Source organism: Syngnathus acus, chromosome 1 (assembly GCF_901709675.1).
Source record: "Syngnathus acus chromosome 1, fSynAcu1.2, whole genome shotgun sequence".
NCBI lineage: Eukaryota > Metazoa > Chordata > Actinopteri > Syngnathiformes > Syngnathidae > Syngnathus > Syngnathus acus.
The window spans coordinates 7235537-7255904 of record NC_051087.1 but is presented as its reverse complement, the minus strand read 5'-3'; the positions used below and the strand labels follow the sequence as shown (position 1 = coordinate 7255904).

The 20368-nt window shown below is 37.5% G+C and overlaps 1 protein-coding gene across 2 annotated transcripts in view; it reads right to left on the bottom strand.

The window, feature by feature from the left end:
• Nucleotides 1-20368, bottom strand: part of ctnna2 (catenin (cadherin-associated protein), alpha 2) — a 148022-nt gene that overhangs the window by 101567 nt on the left and 26087 nt on the right. For both annotated transcript variants that reach the window (XM_037246207.1, XM_037246298.1), the window contains exon 7: nt 14173-14376. In XM_037246207.1, coding sequence (XP_037102102.1) covers nt 14173-14376 — 204 coding nt within the window. The remainder of the gene's footprint in view (nt 1-14172; nt 14377-20368) is intronic.

Genomic DNA, 20368 nt, shown 5'->3' with positions numbered 1-20368 from the left:
AAATGTGTTCCATAGGAAGAATGTAAGAATGTAACCAGTAAATGCTGGTTTGAATATCTTCTAAATGAATAATGGCAAGAACTCTAATTAAATGAGAAGAGGCTCTAGTGCAATAAGCATGATGCATTTGGTTATCCCAGGGCCTTTTTAGGGGCAAGTGTGCCTTGAAGTATGAAGTCTTTTACGAGAATGTGTTTTGAAAACTGTGAAAACATAGACATGCATTAATAAATGCCCACTTAAAGTGCAACAAAAAGTCAGCTCCCCCCTCAGGTCATTTGCAGAGCATTTGGCTTTTAAGTTAAGAGTTTAATTATAGAATGAGTAAAAGGTGGCTGCCGTAAGAATCAGAATAAATGTAACGCCTAGCTTGAAAGAGAAAAGTATGAATACCCTTGATGGGAGTTAGAAATGTTGATAGGATTCAAGAGTTTTGTACCTCCGAGCACCAGCTCAAAAAGACATAGGCTTTGCAACCATTGTTATTTTGTTGTTCATAAACGGCTGTATCTTGATAGTGTAAGATGTCAGCAGGAAGCAAAATTGCATGGAGTCCCTAAAATAACCCACCCAAAAAGGGACTTCTTTTATGTTGACCAGATTATTTGAATTCACCATTGTATCTTAACAGCGTCTTCTCCACGCTGAAACACTGCACTGCTCGAGTTAATGCCTAATTGCTTCCTCTTCCCACCATCTCCCACATTAGAAATGGGGACACAGATTTTGACTGCAGGGCATACATTGCAAACATTGATTAACTGTATGTAGCAACGTGACAGGGGGACGCCATCTAGGTGGAATTTTCTGGAAAAAAAGGAAGAGTGAGTACTTCAAAGACCTCTAAAATTATTCATAACAGATCAATTCACCAGAAACAATAGAGTAAAGTAGATGACCTAAATTACTGCCTTATCATAAATAAAGTTCAATGTGTACAATTTAAGTCAAGGTTTTGGGTAAAGTGATCTATCCAGAGTTCCTGAGAAATAGGCTTACAAAAGAAATTACATAATTATATTAAAAAGTGTTATCATGGGTTCTTATAAAATTTCAAAACTTAAAGAGGTTAGTGTTGCTATTTTTCTTTAAAGAAAAAAATACAGGCCATCACTTTAAAAGATTATGTTTTATAAAATGAAGTTTTAGTCTTTTTCTGTAATACTAAAGGTGATTGTTGACCACATTTTCACACGTCAACGCAAATGTGCTCCAAAAAAAGACCCATTTTTCTCCTACACAATAAGTTGAGGATATGTGAAACCCATTATCCAATATTCAGAATTCTTGGTGCGTAGCTCTCAAGTTGAAATGACCATTCCAACTAGACTTTGTATTTTGACCACATTTTCATATTTGGGAAATCATGTCACATTGATCAAAGATTACACTGTATCTAAAACTGACTTTAAAGATATGAAATGCAATTGTAGACGGAAACGTGAATGGTTGGACAAAGATTAGCCAAAGAGGTTTCCATTGAGTATGTCAAATAGATTACATTTGCATTGAAAATCAACACCTCAAAGACCACAATTTAATCTGTTTTCAAAAGAGATGCCAATTAATCAGGAGAATAACCGGCTCTCAGTGGGGGTAAGGGTCAGGAATAGAAAATAATTGATGCAAGGCAGACAAAAGGTGATTTTAATTAAATCCTGTCTCAAAGCAGGGAGGTTATTTCAATCTGATATTATGGAATAATGTTTATTCAAATATTTCGCAGCAGCTCAAGCAGCCTATCATGCAGCTTGATTATGATATCAAAGCGGGGCAGACAGCTGGAATCCACTCGGGATCGCCAGTCTTGGATGTAGAGCACAGACAAATACAAATGGTAAATTATGACTCAACAGCTTCTTTCACACCTACAGTTACCACATCATTTGAGAAAAAATATTGGTTTGATTGTGCTTCATAAAAACTTTACACGAATCAAAATGCATCACAACCAAGCCTATGAGAAGTCTCTGTTGTCGTACTGGTCAACAGCAGGTGAAGGAATGATAAACAGAGATTGTTCAGAAGGGGAGTGAAGAAAATGGTACAGTTGAAACGCCATCAGAGCAGTGAGCACAGAAAGTGGCATGGTAAAGTGAAGACATGCTCGTTAAGTCAACTGCTTAATCATGCTATGGCAACATAATGATTATTCCGTATAGGGTCAATTGGGCTGGGTTTATTTGCCAGTTGGAGTGGATCCGAGTGAATTGATTTTATTTCCACAAGCAAACGTGCCAAGTTCATTTGGAACCCTACTGAGTTTGGTCCACACCTTACTTCACTTTATGAGTAAACATGGTACGAACGCCAAAGAGAGGGAGAAAAAAATCCAAAGACAAAAAGATGCTAGCGTGACAAGCAAATGAAGAGGATAATAATAACCAGATAATTATTTTCTTTTTGCAAATGTCATGCAGTTTTACATAAAAAAAAAGAAATCAATGTTTTCAAAATGTTCAATACAAGAAAAGAAATCTATGCAGCTCAACCGAGAGGGAAATGCTGAATAAGGCATTCCAACACTGTCCCACTGAGCCACATGACTGACTCCCATCTAATGGAAGCACTGCTTTTAAAACTGGACTCAATATATACCACCGCTGAGGGAATTCCTCCACACAAAAAGAAATAGCTTCCTCAAATCTACAGGGATAGTGTTGAGGGCCTCCTTCGACTGAATTTATAGTGGCAAGATAGATATTTCTTTTGACAGGGCTCCAGCATGGAGATTGTTATCCATTGTATATAGTAAGAGAGGCTGAAAAATCATTCAAGACACACATAAGGATTGTGATGAAAGCCATAACAATAAGAAGCCAATTTGGATTTGTGGCAATCTCACAACTTTGACACATGACCTTGGAAAAACAAAACAAACCCCAAAAAACTTAAAAGTAGAACACAAAATGTCATCCTGTCCATAACAACATATGAGGATGACCGTGAGTGTAATATCTATGATTATCTTACGGTATGTCAACCAACATGTGGCATAACGAGTATGATACTTTCATCACATTGCACACGTGATTGGGAAATTGGGAGTGTGCCGTTTCAAAATAGTAAAATCAAGGTAGAACTTTTTGGCCAAAACTTCAAAAGGTTATGCTTGGGCGCAAACACTCATCACCAACATGAAGCATGGTGGTGGCAGCATCATGCTTTAGGGCTGTTTTTCTTCAATTGGAACTGGGGCTTTAGATAAGGTGGATGGAATTATTAACAGTTTGAAGCATCAGTCAGTGTAAGCAAAAAACTTCCAGGTGCAAAAAAAATAATATCAGGAAGAGATTGTGTATGGAATTTTAATAGCCATGCTATGTGCAATGGACATGAAAAAAATCTACACCTTTTCAAATGCTAGGTTTTGTGAATAAAACAAATACATACAGGTAGTGGTCTGTTATGCTAATTCTCATTATGAGGTTGAGAGGTGGCGTACACCCTGAACGGGTCAGCAGCCAATCGCAGGAGTAAAAAGAAAAAAAAAAAAGCACATTTATAGTGTAAATGCAACATATAATATTGATACTCTATATACTTTGGGTTTGCCTGCTACCCTGTAAAAAGGTAGTGAGAGTTTGACATTAGTCTTCAATCCCATCATTACCTTGATTTATTAGTCTGACTTGGTCCATACTTCATGATAAATCAGTTTTTAAAGGTGTCTCTGGAAAATCCTCAGTCAGGATCTTGGATGGACAGGCACTGTAATGGAAACTGTGTGATTTATGGATGCATGTAATACAGACTACCAATTCTATTGGGATTTGGTGCACAATACAATCTTGTTTTTTATTATTGTGTTATTATTTTGTAGAAAAAACAACGCTGGACACAAGGGGGGAGCAGCTCAAACTTTGTCCAAGTGGATGTCAAATTGTCAAAGGTGAGAAGGGGGCAACCAGCGTGTTGTTATTTACACTCGGTTGTTCACCCATGACAGAGTGATTCAAGCAAAGGGTTAATAACTTGGTGTGACCTCAGATCAACACTGACGCGCCAATCTCAGTTGCTTTTACACCACGCGTCAGTACAGTATTTAATGACTCCTCCGAAAAGATAACAATCAGTGTTTGGTAATTAGTTTGTGACAGTGCAGTGATGGACACACTGTACAGTAAATGCTGCCTTTAGGTGCAAAAATTGCTTTTTTTCCCCCCTCAATATTGCAACTGTGATTTAAAATTCTGATATTTCTTTAGCATGGTCCTGTTTTTTCAACAAAGACCATCAAAAAATCAATTTGTATTATCAGAAACACTTGTTCTACTTATTCAACCCATGAGGTAACCTCAAGCAAAAGTCCCATGGAACAGCAATGTCTGGACATATTTGAAAAAAAAGACAGCATTTGCATTTTATGCTAAAGAATAAGACGTTTTTGAGACGTTTGGTAGTACCAACCGTAAAATAAAGTTGCCAAAGTGTTCATTCAAACAAAGACAAAGGCTTCATTCATAAATAAAATTATTTAAAATGGTGTGGAATGCAAGATGCGGTAACATTATTCTGTTTGCATTACAATCAAATGGTGGCTTACAAAGTGTTCTAAGAATAAAAACGGCTGTACTCAATGAGTCACTCAGAATGTGCTGCAAGTGAAAGCTAAATCGTAAATTTTCATATAAATAAACAGGCTGTTTGCATGCCTTCAAGTAAAAATATTTTTTTTTACCAAAAACAGGTAAACTGGCTATTCCTTGAATTTGAATTTTGCCTTACCCAGACTGAGGTGGGCCATTGTCTTGTCTCTAACTCCCCCCCCCACCTCACAATTGCATATGCTTGAACCACAACAACACTTTCTCTGGTTTCAAATAAAAAAAAAAATTATGGAGTTGAAATTATTACTTTGTTTGCTCATTGGATACGTCTCGGGTTTCATGGGTCCGACAGTAGCCACTGTCAGCACCTGATTTCGGACGACACTTTCTTGAGCTCTTTTGTCTATTAGCGTGAAAGAAAATCACAGTATTGACATAGTTGATGGATGGTCAGAATCACTCTGCCCTACTCACCAGCATAGCACACGGGACTTTGACACACAGACTGTCAAGCTTTTGGTTAACAAGCTAAGCATTTTTTAATGGAGGAGTACTCTTAATGTGATCCTGCATTTTTATCTTTGTATCCCAAAGACATACTTATCGTTGATGCCGATTAATTCTGACCTACAGACATCTATTAATCCAACTTGTTCTGTTTTCCGGTTATGTGAGCAAAAAGAGAATAATCGTACCCTTTCCCTGGCATTTTAATAGCACTGATGTCCTCCAAGAGTTCATGACTGCACTTCAATGCACTTAAAATATTGTTTGAACAGTCCTTAGTCACTACAAAAATTGGTATTCTTCAAGACTGTTTGTCTCCCTGGCTAATTTCCCAGTTATATTGAAGTTTTAAAGAGAGTGGTGAATATTTAATTTGAATTGCAACCCATAGATATTACTTGTCAGTGAAATGAAGACATTCCCCTTGAGTGCAAAGAACTGTGAGGGGTGATGTTTACTCATGTTCCCAAAATTAAACTACATTAAAAACTCTATCTCAAGAAAATCTCAACTGGAAAGAAATGCAAGCATTAAAAATAGGGATGCTTCCTCCGCGTGGAAGACATGACAGGCCATCATTCATTGTGTTTTTGTTTAAATGAAAACGCACGGCCAATTTCACTGTTAGCAATTACAGAGCTACTTTTTTTCTTTACTTCTTTATCTTATTATTTCTTGACTTTGCCTTTAAATGCCTTCACATCTGTTGCTTGTAAATGTCTTTGAATATTTGTCAGTGTATATTTTCTTTTATTAATTCTTAGCGAGCTACTTTTGTCTCTTTGCTTAGCCTTTGAACGTCTTAAGATGTTTGTCTGTAAACACATTTCTGTGTAAACACATTAAGTTGCCTTAAGTATGAAATGTGCTAGAGTAAATAAAACTGCCTTCCCATTCAGAGTTACAGAAAGTGGCCTCTAAAAAAAAAAAAAAAGAGTTAGTTTTAATTTAATTTGTGAACAGCATCTATGGATGGATTCTGCTGTCTGCAGTATACCTAAAGAGATTTTAGATTTTCAATACTGTTGATTAAGATAGCTATAATTAATGAAAGAAGTAAATGAGACTTGATGAGGCTTGCATGTGATGTGTTTAAGGGCCATGAGTGGCCAGTATTCCAAGAAGCCAAGAGTTGAATCATTGCCCTCAGGGAGTTTGAGAACAACGCTCTTCTAGACATTAATTGCATCGTTTCCCTTACTGCATTAGCCTTAGGGAAGGTCAGACAAACTGCCGTTTTTCCCTAGCCCCTACTTTTTACTTATATTTTTACCTCGCTTTGCCCCCAGATTTACCCCCGCAGTCTCTCCGTGTTGCTTCGCCAGTCAAGCATCCACGCTGACTCTGGATCTCTTTTGTTTTGCATTGCTTTTCTGCACCATCTTTGTTTGACTGCCGGCGCTGTAGCGCAGACTGTGATCTATCGTCTTTGACAGCTCCTAGTGGCTATTACAGCAAACTAGAACAGCAAATAATCAAGGATTCGGGATTTAAAAAAAAATTATGTATATATAGAATGCACAAATTTTAAGGTCTATTCAGTGAAAATTGACAAGGTAACGATTGGTTTGGCAAGCAGATGTGAATAATTAACATTAAGAGAACGATAGCAGATTGCCTTTTTTGGTTAAATGTAAAGTAGTAAATTGTTTCTGAATATAAATAACAACACAGTGTTCTCATATTAAAATAAGAACAATAGTTGTTCCTTTCAAATGTAAAAACATAAACTGGTTTTGGCATAGTCATGTTCTCAGAACAAGTCCCAAGGCACTATAAAAAAAATCGGGATTCTAGCTTGGATTCCACACTAATTCAGGACACAACTGCGGTGTGCGGATCTAAGAATGATTTGATGTCTACAATAGAGTAACTTTGTCGGCATGTATTCCAGAAGGTTCAGTTTCCATAATGAGAAATGCGTGATATACATCCATTGTAATATGAGAACCAAAAATGTAATCTGTTGAGGTTAGCGATCAGGGAATTGGATATATTGGAGTTGACATTTGTACTACGCTTGATGTAAAGCAGGAACATAACTATTGGAAATTAATACTTAATTACAGCCTTCTACCCCTTTGATTTCCACACCTTTATGAAGCACTGTTAATATAATACTACTCTGTAGTAATGATTGTTTCATACCCCACAGTCACCTTCCCCCCTGGTGACTATCAAATACAGACTTCTATGACAGTTGTCTCTTTGATTAGCTTTGATATTCAAATTTTTCTCACTTGTAACTCCACGTTAAGTCTAAAATAAGAGGAACAACGAATAGCAAATCAGCAAAGAGCACATGCTGTTGCGTTTCATTTCATTTTCTTAAGAGGTTGAACAAGGTAAAAGGTTCAAATGTAAAATCTGAAACTTATGTAGTATAAATTTATGCAAGGGGCAAACGTCCCCTCGTATGGTTCACTTAACCTAATCCGATCTCTGCCATATGCACTGTAACTCATGTGCCTACGGGGCAGAATAATTTATGTCCCACTGCCTGAGCACTGACACGTTGTATCACTGAAACAGCATGTTGTATGGCTGTGCAGACTGAGGCGCAAAAAGGCATGATAACAGTATTAACTGAGGAAACATGAGTTATATGCCATTTAAATGAGAGGAGCTGTTCAGGAATATGTAATTTGTAATATAACCAATTCCTCGCTAGGTACGTATATTCCAAAATGAAACAAAACTTACGGCATTCTATTGTATCTATGTACGTATGTTTGACATGTTTAACATGATTGAGGTTTATTTATTTATTTTATCGGGTATGGATACTGCTGGATACTGCTGCAAACTGAATTTCCCCTTGGGATCAATAAAGTATCGATCGATCGATACACACACACACACACAATTACCCATTACTAACTCGACAGTATAAGTCACACCACTCAAAATAAGTTGCAAAAAAATATTGTAGTTATTTGCAGTGTTTTGCTCATAAATTCTGATAACGTTTTTTCTTTTTTACAATTATATTAATTTGAGCTGCAATTTCTTCATGAGATTCATCATTAAAGACTGTTTGAAGATTGGAGCCTAAAGTGGATTTATGCCAAATAAAAATGATAAAACATGAATGATGTGTGGTAACTAAAGGCAGCCCAAGGATTCTTCACACTTTTGAAAATATACAGCATGTTTATAGAGTCCTGCAGGGGTTGGTTCAGTTTCAACAGCAACTGAAAGATCTTCCTAGTTCGACAGAGGCCAAAGACAATTTCTCTCGCAGCAGTGCCATACTGTTGCTTGAGTTTCAATGTGCTAAAGCAAGCCTCTTGAAAGGTTAAACCATCAGGCAGCTACTTTTACTGGAAATAATATAGTATATTAAGAATGAGGACATGCTCCATTTAAGTTGAACACAAATGATTACGCTCATCTTTGTGTTTCAATTTACTGCTTTCACTAAATTTGTGGTTGTACCATTGGTACGTATATGTGAAGTACGTTACAGCTGTATATATATATATATATATATACACACACACATCAGTGTTTTGAGGGGAACATGTTTTTGTGCATGTATGTGCGTGCGTAAGTTCGTTTGGGTGGCAAGATATACTGCATATTTCTTGTTAAATATAATCAACACAAAGATAATGAATTAAATAGATGTTTTTGCATTTTAGTAAAACACCAACAAATTTCAAAAATGCATTAGAAAAGAACTTGCAAGATTTGAGTGTATAAAGCAATTGTGATCTGACACAACAAGCTATTCCTGCAAAAGGTCATTTGGTTATGAAGCCTTCTCAAATAGCACAGCTCCCACTCATTATCTCTCAACACAGTCACTCATATATTCACAATACTTCAGACGTGCATCATCCAGAAGGCTCAGTAATGCATTTTGTATTTATTTTATCTTATCTATCAAAGTAATTACTTTATTCAAAAACAGATAGATGAGTGAGTTTGTGCTGGTGCAAATAAGAAATATGGAACAGAATATAATTATGTTGCAAAGTAACATAACATTCAGGCAAACAAACCAGTACAGCAAATGAGTCAAACTTTATTTAACTTCAATTCGACATCCATATATAAGGCGCATTGTTGTTTTTCGAGAAAATTAAAGGATTTTACATGTGTCTTCTAGTCTTGATTTTAAGTCGTCTTCTAGTTACTTTAGTTTTTTTATAATGTATTATTAAATAATTATTAAATAATTGCTTGATCTGTTTTATTGTAATAAAAAAATATACATACATACCTTACCTGTTATGGTTATGGTTAGCGTTTCATTGTCAAGTGCCCACAATGTTTTCAAGATTGTTCTTAAAATGTAACATCTACAAACGTACAGTAATGTAGAAAGTGCATATCTCAGCTGAAACGGAACAGGCTGCTAAAGTAGAACAAGGACATTAAAGAAAGGATTTAAATGTTACGTGCTATTCCTCTGAATTGTGGCCAACATTCTTGATTTCCCATTGCGTTTAGCCCTCTGGATCCATACCTTAACATATGTAACAGTTAATACAGTTAGAGCTCAGGTCTTTGCTTGCAAGCCCGCCCACCTAATGATATTAGAGTTGATTCTATAGTTTGATCAAGCTATCAATGTCAATCACGTTTGCGCTACTCAAAGCAGCAAGCCCTTGAAGGGAATTGGCATAGCAGAGCGTAGGGAGGGGTGCAGGAGAAGGGCTGGCAGGATTGTAATGCAATAGAGTTGCCAGATCTGAAAGCTTTTTATTGCATTAATATGTTCCTGGATAATTCTATCGGGTGTCCTGGTATGACCTTTAAGCCCAATTAAAGTCTCATTTCGTCAATCAGCTAAATCCTAGATGGTGATGGGAGAGTGTTCAGTTATTATGATATGGCTGTGCTTCCAATAACAAAGCATTGTGTTTCTTGTTTCCCATAAAGTAAGACTTAATTGTAATGGGCAGGTTTGGAAATGTAATGATATAAGAGACAAGATATTCTACACTGATTCAGAGAACAGCAGCTAGCTAAGGTAGAATAAAATGACAAATGTTTTCCCTTCAATGCTAATCTCTAATGGTTTTCCCATTTGGGCTTTTCAATGTTATAATGCCGTTGATTTATTGCTATTGAGCTCGTGGTCACGTCCATATTTTTCCAGTTTTATAAGTGTTTCAGTGGCCCGCGTCAATTGCCTGGCAATGCGTATGTGTGAAGTGGAGTTCAGGGACATTTCTGTATCTGCAGGTATCTCATCCTAAATGCCAATCTCGCTCATAACGCAAGTGTGTGCCCTGCTTTGTTTATACTTGAGTCTCACTCGGCGGCCTTCTGATCATAGGCAAGCAGCGGCGAGGCCTCCATTTGAAACATTGTATTGTTTGACTCATCTACTTCTGGAAGTCTTTTGGAGTTCAGAAAAAGTTCACTTGGCTATATTGGAGTTTACTCTCTTCATGATTATATTGTTGAGTTACATAATGTATAAAACTAATAAAAGGATAAAAGAGTAATAAAAGTACAGAAAACTTACTACCACTCCAGTATCAATGTGTTGGACTAATGCATTGATGGCGCTGTGTTGTTATAACTAACATTGTTCTTAAATGCAAATGGTGTATAACAGTTGCAGTCATCATTCTCCTCGATTTTTATTAAGGGGTCAAATATCAGGGTATTTAAACTTCAATAGACCAAAAGAATATGGTCTGAAGTGATGAGATTTACAGACCTTTGCCCCTTACTGTGTTATGTGTATACAATTGCAACATCAGCAGAAGAAGAGCTGTCTGCTAGCTATGTGACATTGAAAAAAAGAGATGCATTTATGGTTAAGAAGTCCGTTGGGAAATGTAGTTTAAAAATACAGCCATGCTACAACAACATTACTGAGAAATGTAGTTAAATTAATAAACATGTAGTGCTGCTACTGACAAAAAACAGACAGTCTCTAACATTACATCTATTGTTTCCATATGAGGTAATCACAAAGATAGAGTGAGCTTTTTTATATTGACTAAATAATATACTAAATAGGAATGCTGCATGGATGATGGGTTATTCGTGTCAAAGGGGAGTTGAAGTTGATTATTGAATTTAAAAATTACTCTTGTGGGGTTTCACTGAATCTGAAGAACAAATCAGCTCTGCGTCAGTGGCAGGATTTGACAACCCTCAAATCATGATAGACATTTGATTCCATGACCGTTGAGTAAGATAAAACTTCTCTGACTTATATCTTTAATATGTGCATCGACTCCATAATTGGGATCCAGCCTTGAGTGGCAAGGAATTTTAAATTGTTTAAAGTGGGAGGTTAATATGTGCCCGGTGGATTGCAGCTTGTCGAGTAGTGCATTAGGTGTTGACAAATGAGAGGGAGGCCATGGCATGCTGTGGATAACCTGTGATTTATTGTTGGTTCGAGGAGTCTGGAGGGCCGGTAATGCAGAGGCAATAGGGAAATGAAACTAAATTAATGGAACAAGAAAATCGTAGACGATGTTTCGTGTCAAATTAATGTTGGAGAAGCAAGACTATGGCATTTAACTGTCAAAATAATTTTTTTAAATTTTAGGATTAAACAAAAAGACCTAGTCTCAATAGTTACTGTTATTATTTGAGCAATTAATCACATCGATTTCTCTACCATGTTAACGCATCAGCCCTGACTGACAGATTACAAAAAATGAGGATCATGAAAAATATAGAGTATAAGCGAAAGCATGAAGTTGTGAAAACACAATTGATGAACAAAGACATGTAACGTGACATTTGCTATTGCTGTCATTGTTTACATTGTCATCACTGTGCACTAGAATTGTCTGATATAGACGTAGATGACATTTAAAAAAAAAAATGCATGTCAATATTGAGGGTGTGCATGCAAAAATATCAGTTGAGCAACAAAGAAGAGTGAATAAAAAACACTTTTTATTACTTTATTCCTTCTTTTTTGGAGGGATCAGTATTTGCCAACTGTGGGCATGTGAATCCCTGTCAGACGTTTCTGTGATAAAGGGCTATATAAATAAATTAGACTTGACTTGAGGTGTGAACACGCCCACTCGGTGCATGTTAGGGAAACCAAGGAGAGAAAAAAAAAAGCATGACAAAGTAGAACAGATGGATCATGTAAAGAGCTTTGCTGGGTTTATGGATAAAAAATGGATAGAAATAAAATTAAAGTGCAGGTAGAGATTATCGAGTATTAAATAAACGACATGTAATTGTGTGTATTAAATTTTACTAGTTAAACAATAAAAATACTGAATAATTGTGTTAGAACTTAAATGATTTTATGATTATATCTATGCTTGGCTGTGTCCCACAGTACACTTGTCATTAATGTGTAGACGATTTTTGATGAAATAGTGTGCCCTTTAAACAGCAAGAGTGATTCTGCACCATTGACTTGGGCAACATTTTTGTTGATCAGTGACACAAATGCTGCGTGCTGCAACTACGTATATGGGAATACTGCAGCAATGCATCTCACCAACTCTCATTTATACAGCATGGTACTTTGCCATTTATGTGGGCACTTAATCATTTCTCTCTTTATGTTGTTTAAAAAAAAAAAAAGGGAGACATTGCCTTTGCGTCAGACAAAAGCACGACCTCTTTCTTTAAACTGAAGCCTCATTTTACAGCTTAATGAAATCTAAAATGTAGAAATTGCAAGTTCACCGAATGGAAGTGTACTTTTAACAGTTTTAAAACTGTCTAAAAAGCACTTGCCTCTTGAGAACCTGAGAAATATTTGGTCAGGGCCAAGCATTTCTTCCACATATTCACTTGTGGCCTCCATTTATGCTTTGTCACGAAGATCTAATTTTCATACTTGGAGTCTCATGAAAGCAGCATAAACACAACAACACACACTGTGACTGCATTAAATAAGCCACTTTGATTGTTGGATGAGCATTCTGCATGGCAACTTCCAGTGGGACCGTGGAAAAAAAAAAAAGGCCATTCATCTTCCCCTAATGATTGGCCTCCCGCACCACCCATGTTTGGTTTTATGTGCCACATCCAGCCAACAGTGAGATGAGTGTGCTCAATATCACACTCCCTAAATCGTTCTCGGTACTGCTCACAGAGCTGCCCAGTTACCCCTTTTACCTGCCATGGCTTCTGGCTATGGCTATATTCTGCCCAAGCTTCCTTGACCCAGGCTGGTAATGCATTACTCCCTAGATCAATTGATAGATTGGCCCTGTCTGAGCTGCCGTAACTAAATCAGCTGCTCCTGATGATTCAGCACCAGCCAGGGAGCCGGGCATGCTGTCACCAATCACAGATCACCAGCAGCTAAGACAGGTATGGACATTCTCCTGTCACTTGAACCTAATTTATGGCCAGCTACCATATTGATTAACCTTGTGCTTTGGTTCAAGCTTCCTACAAAAAAAAAAAAAATGCTGCCTTTGGATGCTAGGTGCGACTGGGAAAAACGTGGAAGTGGTTGCTTACATTTCTTATTACCATTAATAATGTCTTACAATATTGCCATGCTTGTTTAAAATAAAGCACAATCAATACTGTACGTATCACTGACTATTGGCATCATATTCATAGTACAGAGTTGAATATCTATATTACATGTTTTGAAATACAAATGTGTGTATGTGTGTATGTGTGTGTGTGCGTGTGTGCGTGTGTATCCAAATATACATTTATATGCATATACACATATGTATATCACAGTCACAGCAAGCAGCATCAGAATATTTAACTTTTTGTAGCTATAAACTAAAATGTTGCTTTTATTACCACCCAAACAGTACATCCCACTACGCTGCATTGTTTTGGATTCTTTAGTTCCTTACTTGCAGACAAGGTGAAAAAGGAACCTCGTCCAATATTAAGTCAATATAGAGTGGGGAATTGTGTTTCCATCTGGTGAGGCTGCATATAAATGCACTCTGTCTCTATCTATTGACAATTTCATTGAGCGAAAAAATGTTATTAAGGAACACTAAGTGAAGAGCAGTGAAGTTAAACTGTATGAATTTGCCTTTCCTAAATGACAAAAAAAAGCAACTGAATGAGTTGAATTTCAGAATCAAAACTTAAATACTGTGCTATGCTATCAAGCTGTGATGACAGACGTTCATCTCTTTATAGACATAATAGAATGGGAAAGAAATCTGGCAACACTTACATTGTTCATGTACTCGCTCAGCAAGTCTTGGAGGGCCTGTCGAACAGCATTGCACTCAGCCACGATGCGTTCGCGTCGGTCATCACGTGTGCACGATGAGTCTGCCATTAATGCGGCACCACTGATAATGCTCTCTAAGCGCTCCTCCAAAGATGGGCGGAAACGAGCTTCGCTGAACGTCAAAGGGTCCAGGATTATTTTGTTCTGGAAAAGCAAAAAGAGAAAAGTATTCACTTGGATGTTTTAATTAACGGAGAGTGTAAGAGGAAGGGATCATGCAAAAATACTGTGAAAGTATAAAAAAATGAATGATGTGTATCCTGAGAAAGAAATTTGCAAAACATCCGTTGATCCTGATTTTTTATAGTATATTTGTGAAATTGTTATCTCCGCGTTCACATCCAACATCTACACCAGAAATGAGAGCTTTCCGAAGGGAACAAGCCAAAGCCTAATACACAGAGGACCTGAAGAATGAAAGCTGTAAAGAAGAAATGAACATGAAGGCCTAGTGAGAACATCCCCGGAGGCCTTGATTCCATTGTTATTCAAGCATGATGTCAGGTACCAATTATCATAGGGCATGCAGAATAGTTGGGGTAGAAAGATTAGAAAAAGCTTGATTGACGACGGCCGGGAGGAGTACTTCTCTATCAGAGAACCATGAAACCATTTATATTGTCACTTCGCCCTTCTGCAATGTGAGATTTTTAATGTCACAATCAATAAATGTGTGGTTAATGCAGAAAGGAAATTTACATTGTACCTGTGAGCATCTCATGGATGTCATAACATCTCTTTGATTTTATACTTGTTTTATACATATTTGTTTTGACATACTTCGAAGAGTATGTAGTTTCAAGAGCAATGTTTAAAGGGACAGTCAACCCCAAATTTTATTTACAATAATATATTCTAAGCTAGTCTAACCATGATATTATGATAAATATTGCAATTTTGAAATTTGAGTTAAGCAGCAAAAACCATCCAATTTTTCCGAACTTAGGGGGCGGCCATTTTGCCATTTGCTGTCCACTGAAAATGACATAATGCAGTAGTTTAGGGCTCTGGTAACAACGAATCATGACTCAGCTTCAGAAAACGGGTAAAGTAATTTCATAATAATTAAAAGACACCCAAAAGAAATTGCATTGTGTTTTTACCAACTAGTCCAAAATACAGCGTAGTCTCTCTCACCATTTTTCTAGACAAAGCGCCCCATAAAATTTAAATAGTTTGACAGTTGGTAGAATCAGAATCTTTTTTTTGCCCTGTAAACATTCAGGCCATTTATATGACCTCACTTTAGATGAACTAACATTACCCACGGACTGTAAATGTCACAGAGTGAAAATCATGTCTTTGAAAAGCTTCACATATTGTACAGACTAGATACGAAAATATAGACTCAGCATTAACAGTGAGTCTACATACGAGCTGAATCAAACGTTTCATTTATGTAAATTAGTCAAATATATAATGTCCTGCCCTGTACCGGGAAATATTCAAATACAAGCATTTTTGTCTTGTCTGTGCAAGCAGTAGGAACAAAGCATCAACTATGCCGGTGACTAAAACATGTTGATTGAGAAAAAGAAAATGACTGTCAGGCTCAATTAAAAGGGCACAATGACAAATTAAATATGTCAGAAAATCATTAAGTTGAAGAAAGGTTTTGAACGATCAGGGCAACATGAAGCGCATGGCTATGAATAAAAGAATACAGTAGCGGGACGTTACATAAAGAATAAAGTGGCTTTTTGCTGCGCATAAAGTTAAGATAGGCATGTACCAATGCAAGTCATTTTCCTCTGAGGGTTCAATATGCAACACAAATATCCCCTTAAAATTCAAATCTAAGGCATTGTTGAATCTTTAATACAGACGGAAGATACAACTAGAGCAAAGAGATGGGTGACCGCATTAATTAGTAAGAGGAAGCACAGCAGGAATTTAAGCTAAAAATTGTGTTTTCCGAAAATAGTGAGCGAAAACCCCATTGTGCTAACTGCTTCCGGTTCAAATACTTAAGTTATATCCCCCATAGAAAACATGCTACTTGTAAAAAAAAAAAATGGCATTGTATAACTCCAAACAGGCCAGTCAACGTTTGGTGAGAAACTAAAATTCTCGATGGGTACTCATTATTCCTGTTGAGTAAAACAACTATTTTTGTGACGTGCATTCTCGTTTTTCAAAAAGAAACAAACACTTATAGCAGACAAAATACTGATTTAACGGGTTCTTGCTGAGACTTGCACAAATATAAACAGTCAAAGTGCCTTCGCCTCAATGTGTGTTTGTATGCATTTGACAAACTGTTTGACAAACTGTGATGCACTAAAGTACATGGAAACAAGCCTGCAATAACAACTCGGTGCTCTGCTTAAAAAAGTGGATGGGAACATTGGAGGTCTCTGTGTTTAATATAATCCGGAGTTTGCCAGACTGCACGAGACATTCTCAACTATCAGGCGATGGCTCTTTGGATCTTTTGATGTGCAAGTGGCCAAAAACATTGCTATTTAATGAGAAACGGGATGAACTGAATCATATTGCATCAGTAGAATATTTGCTTTTGTCATGTTACACTATTAAATATAATGCTTCCATCCTTTGCAATCAAGGAAAGCCTGAAGTCTCAAACCCATGGATATCACCAGACGCTGAGTTTTGGCTCTGGTGATGCTCTGCCAGGCCTCAGCTGCCTTCAGTTCCTGCTGTTCTTTGAGCATTTTCCTTTCATTTTTGTCTTCAGCAAGTGAAATACATGTTGAATCAGATTCAGGTAATGTGACTGACTTGCCCACTGCAGAAGAGGTCACTTTTTTGCGTGTAAAAACCTTTGGTTGTTCTTGCTTTGGGTCATCTGGTCCATCTGCTTTGTTAAGTGAGATTGAAGCATTTGTTTATTTTAGATGAACAATATTTTGTGGTGTAAGGATTTGGCTAGCATGTCTGTCTCACAGGTGGGGGTATCGAGATTGAATCGAAGGCCTTTGTATGGAGTGTTATCTGGGTACTCTGGCAGATTAATGGCCGCCTTTTGGAATGACTATCACAACATGCCAAGGTTGAAGCGAATTACTATATGCACATTGAATTCTTTAATGCTCACTGTACCGGAAGTTTTGCGAGAAACAATATGTTGTTGTTCCCAAAGTTCTCATACATGGTGCCAGAGTAGTCACAGTCTAATGGATATCATGAGAAAATAGTCTTTGTGGAATTCACACTTTGAACTATTCAAATGTTTTTCAATAGATTACTCAAGCTCAATAGACGACTACAACAGTTATTCAGACGAGAGCATTTGGTGCACAGCTCAAGGTTTTACGTTGCTCTGAGAGATTCACAAGTGGTAGGTTACGGGTCCTTTTCACAACAACAAACATTGCATTGAAGCACAAGGACGTGCATATCAATCTTAAACCTTTTGGAGGCTATAACAGATGAAGGTTGCCTCATCTTGTGTGAGAATTGTGATAGCTATGTTAAAATTGGCTAACACAGTAGTTGCCTTCACACCTGAGCCAAGACTGCAGTAGGAGAAGTATTGATACTTGTCTGCCACCTATTGACCTCCCAGCAATAACTGTTAGAGAAGGAAAAATGCAATATCACAAGTCGTGTTATCTCACCCAGCGTGACAAACCCCGTCTCTGGTGTTTTACACTGGACAAAAAACAAATTATGCCCTTCACACATGCCCTTCCCTACGGTTAAATAATAAAAGCGGTAAAGAAAGAAAAAGCCAAGCCATAGTCATTGAATTAATTTCGCATGTAAAAATTTAATAAAAATGAATTAATATGCATACTATCAATAAATTTGTATAATTGCTTGACTATTTCCCTGTCTGTTCGTTGTTTGTCATCATTGCCTTCCGAGACTACTGTACAGTTGTTTTGGGGTCCAAGATTCGGCGGTCCACCACCCTAACAGACTTTTCCAGTCAAAAAAAGAGTCACAGATTTTTTTCATGAGACTTCAGCATACCAAGGCCAGTTAATGGGGCAGCACGAGCAGTTGCCACAAGAGCTCCTGGATGCTGTCTGCAGTTAATGTATCAGTTGAGGTATGCTCTGGATAGAGGCATTGCAGACGTCATCGCGAGTTTGGTATCAGGTAAGGCAGCTGTCTGGCAGTAAGCAAATGCAATCCAGTGTCTCTACTCTCTAGAAACCTTCCTCACTAAAGTGTCGAGGGTTTTCCATCACAAAAATAACTGAGGCATACACTGGAGGGGATTATACCCACTCCTCAAAGATGAACTGGCAGCACAGGTAAAGACTGCTGGATCGGAAGAGTAAATGTATCTTTCCAACTGGTTGGACAACTGCTTACGAGAAGATGAAATAGGGCGGATGGTGGAGTTCTGATGCCAACCTCTTTCTAAGCCAATGCCAGAAAAATCAATGCCTGCAGTGATCGACAATGCCATTGTTTCGTCTCACTCTGCTTTGTCCTTACGTCGGCAAATGAAAGTAGGAGAGAAAGCAAAACAGCTCAGTGGGCAAAGACTCAGCCGAATGACACAGACATTTCAGGGCGCGGGTTTGCCTGTATTGTGACCAATCCTAATGTAAAGTAGCCTATGAGCCAAGACTTCACAGAGCTACACGTATCCATCTACCCATTCAGCCAAAAAACTGCATTTGACAGGAAGTGTGCCAATGTTTTAGGACGGTGTATCCGACAAACCAGGTAGAAAGCCACAGGTAAATCGTTTTTAAAAAATGTTGTCCTTTCCAAAATTGCCAATGCATGTGTTATTTAAAACAGAATAGCAACCAAAAATTACATTCAGCTCACCGGTATGTTTTCAGAATAACAACACTGGTGAGCTATATATTTAGAACAGGCCTGCTGGCTACTCATGGTCCTCTAGAGCTACCTGGGGCCCGTGGGCACCATGTTGGTGACCCCAGTAACAGAGTGTGAATCAAAAAGTGTTGAAAGAGACGAGATATCTCTCCTGGCGGCAACATTAGTTTGTCTTCAAGAAGGATTTGATCCACTGCTGCCTTGTGCTTAGCACTTGAGGACGGAAATTTTTCCAAGCACAGGTTTTCACTCTTTGTCTAAATGGATTTTATCAAGTGCTCCCTTGTGCTTAGAATTTGAGGAAAGGCATTTCTTGACACGCAGAATTTTGCCAGCTGAGCCAAGAAATATGTTCTGGAATATTTTCTATTAGCTGTATGTTTCAATCAACGATTGCGGGACAGTACTTTGACCTAATGCAAACGAGTCACACTGTTTTTGTTTTGTTTTATCTTTATGTCATTGTTAACGATTTAAATAGATTTACACATGGATTAAAACTATACAAATGTTGTCACGAAAAGGCGATACGACAGAAGGCTGGCAAGGAGAGCACATTATTACGCCGAGACTGTTGTCCTGTGCGCTGGTCTGAACTCCAGGCCTTATCTGACAACATCCGAATAAGTGGAGTATAAGAGAGAGGACTGTGGAGTGTGGTGAAAGTGGGGTTATGATGTCTCCTGCCTCAAGCTGCGCGTAAAAATGATTCAGGCAGATGCTGGAACTCAGCTTTAAAAAAAAAAAAAACTGTAACATTCATATAAATGCAAGCATGGGAGTGCCAAGGTAGTCATGACATGGAAAATAAATGTCGACTTTGCCTTGAGACCTAATGGAGGGAGTAATGGTCAATGTATTGAAACATATCAGGGAAACTACTTTTAAAGAGATTCCACGTTAGCTATCTGCCCCCCTCATTCGTTAGCGTGAACATAACCCCTTAGAAAAAGTGGGGGGAGTTGTCACTGTATTTACATTATATCTCACTTCATTACTATACCTGCAATAAAACAACAGTGAATATGTAACATGACAATAAAAACTAAATAACATTTCATTTTATTCTGTAGACTGTTGTACTTGCCAAGAAGGAGAACTGTAAATGTATCTAAAAAGGATAAGACTTTAGTAATGCATAATAAACACAATGAAATTGTGCAAAACTAGACTAATAGCCCTGTTTGTTTATGCAGACTTGTAAATAATCCCAACACAGTTACAAATCGGTTTTGTTCCAAATACAAAGGAACCTTCAAAGCCAAATGCAAAGAGGTCTGACAATATGGCAATTATATTATTATTATTTTATTAATTATTTTTTTTATTTTATTATTATTATTATTACTTGGGTCATTGTACTACGCCG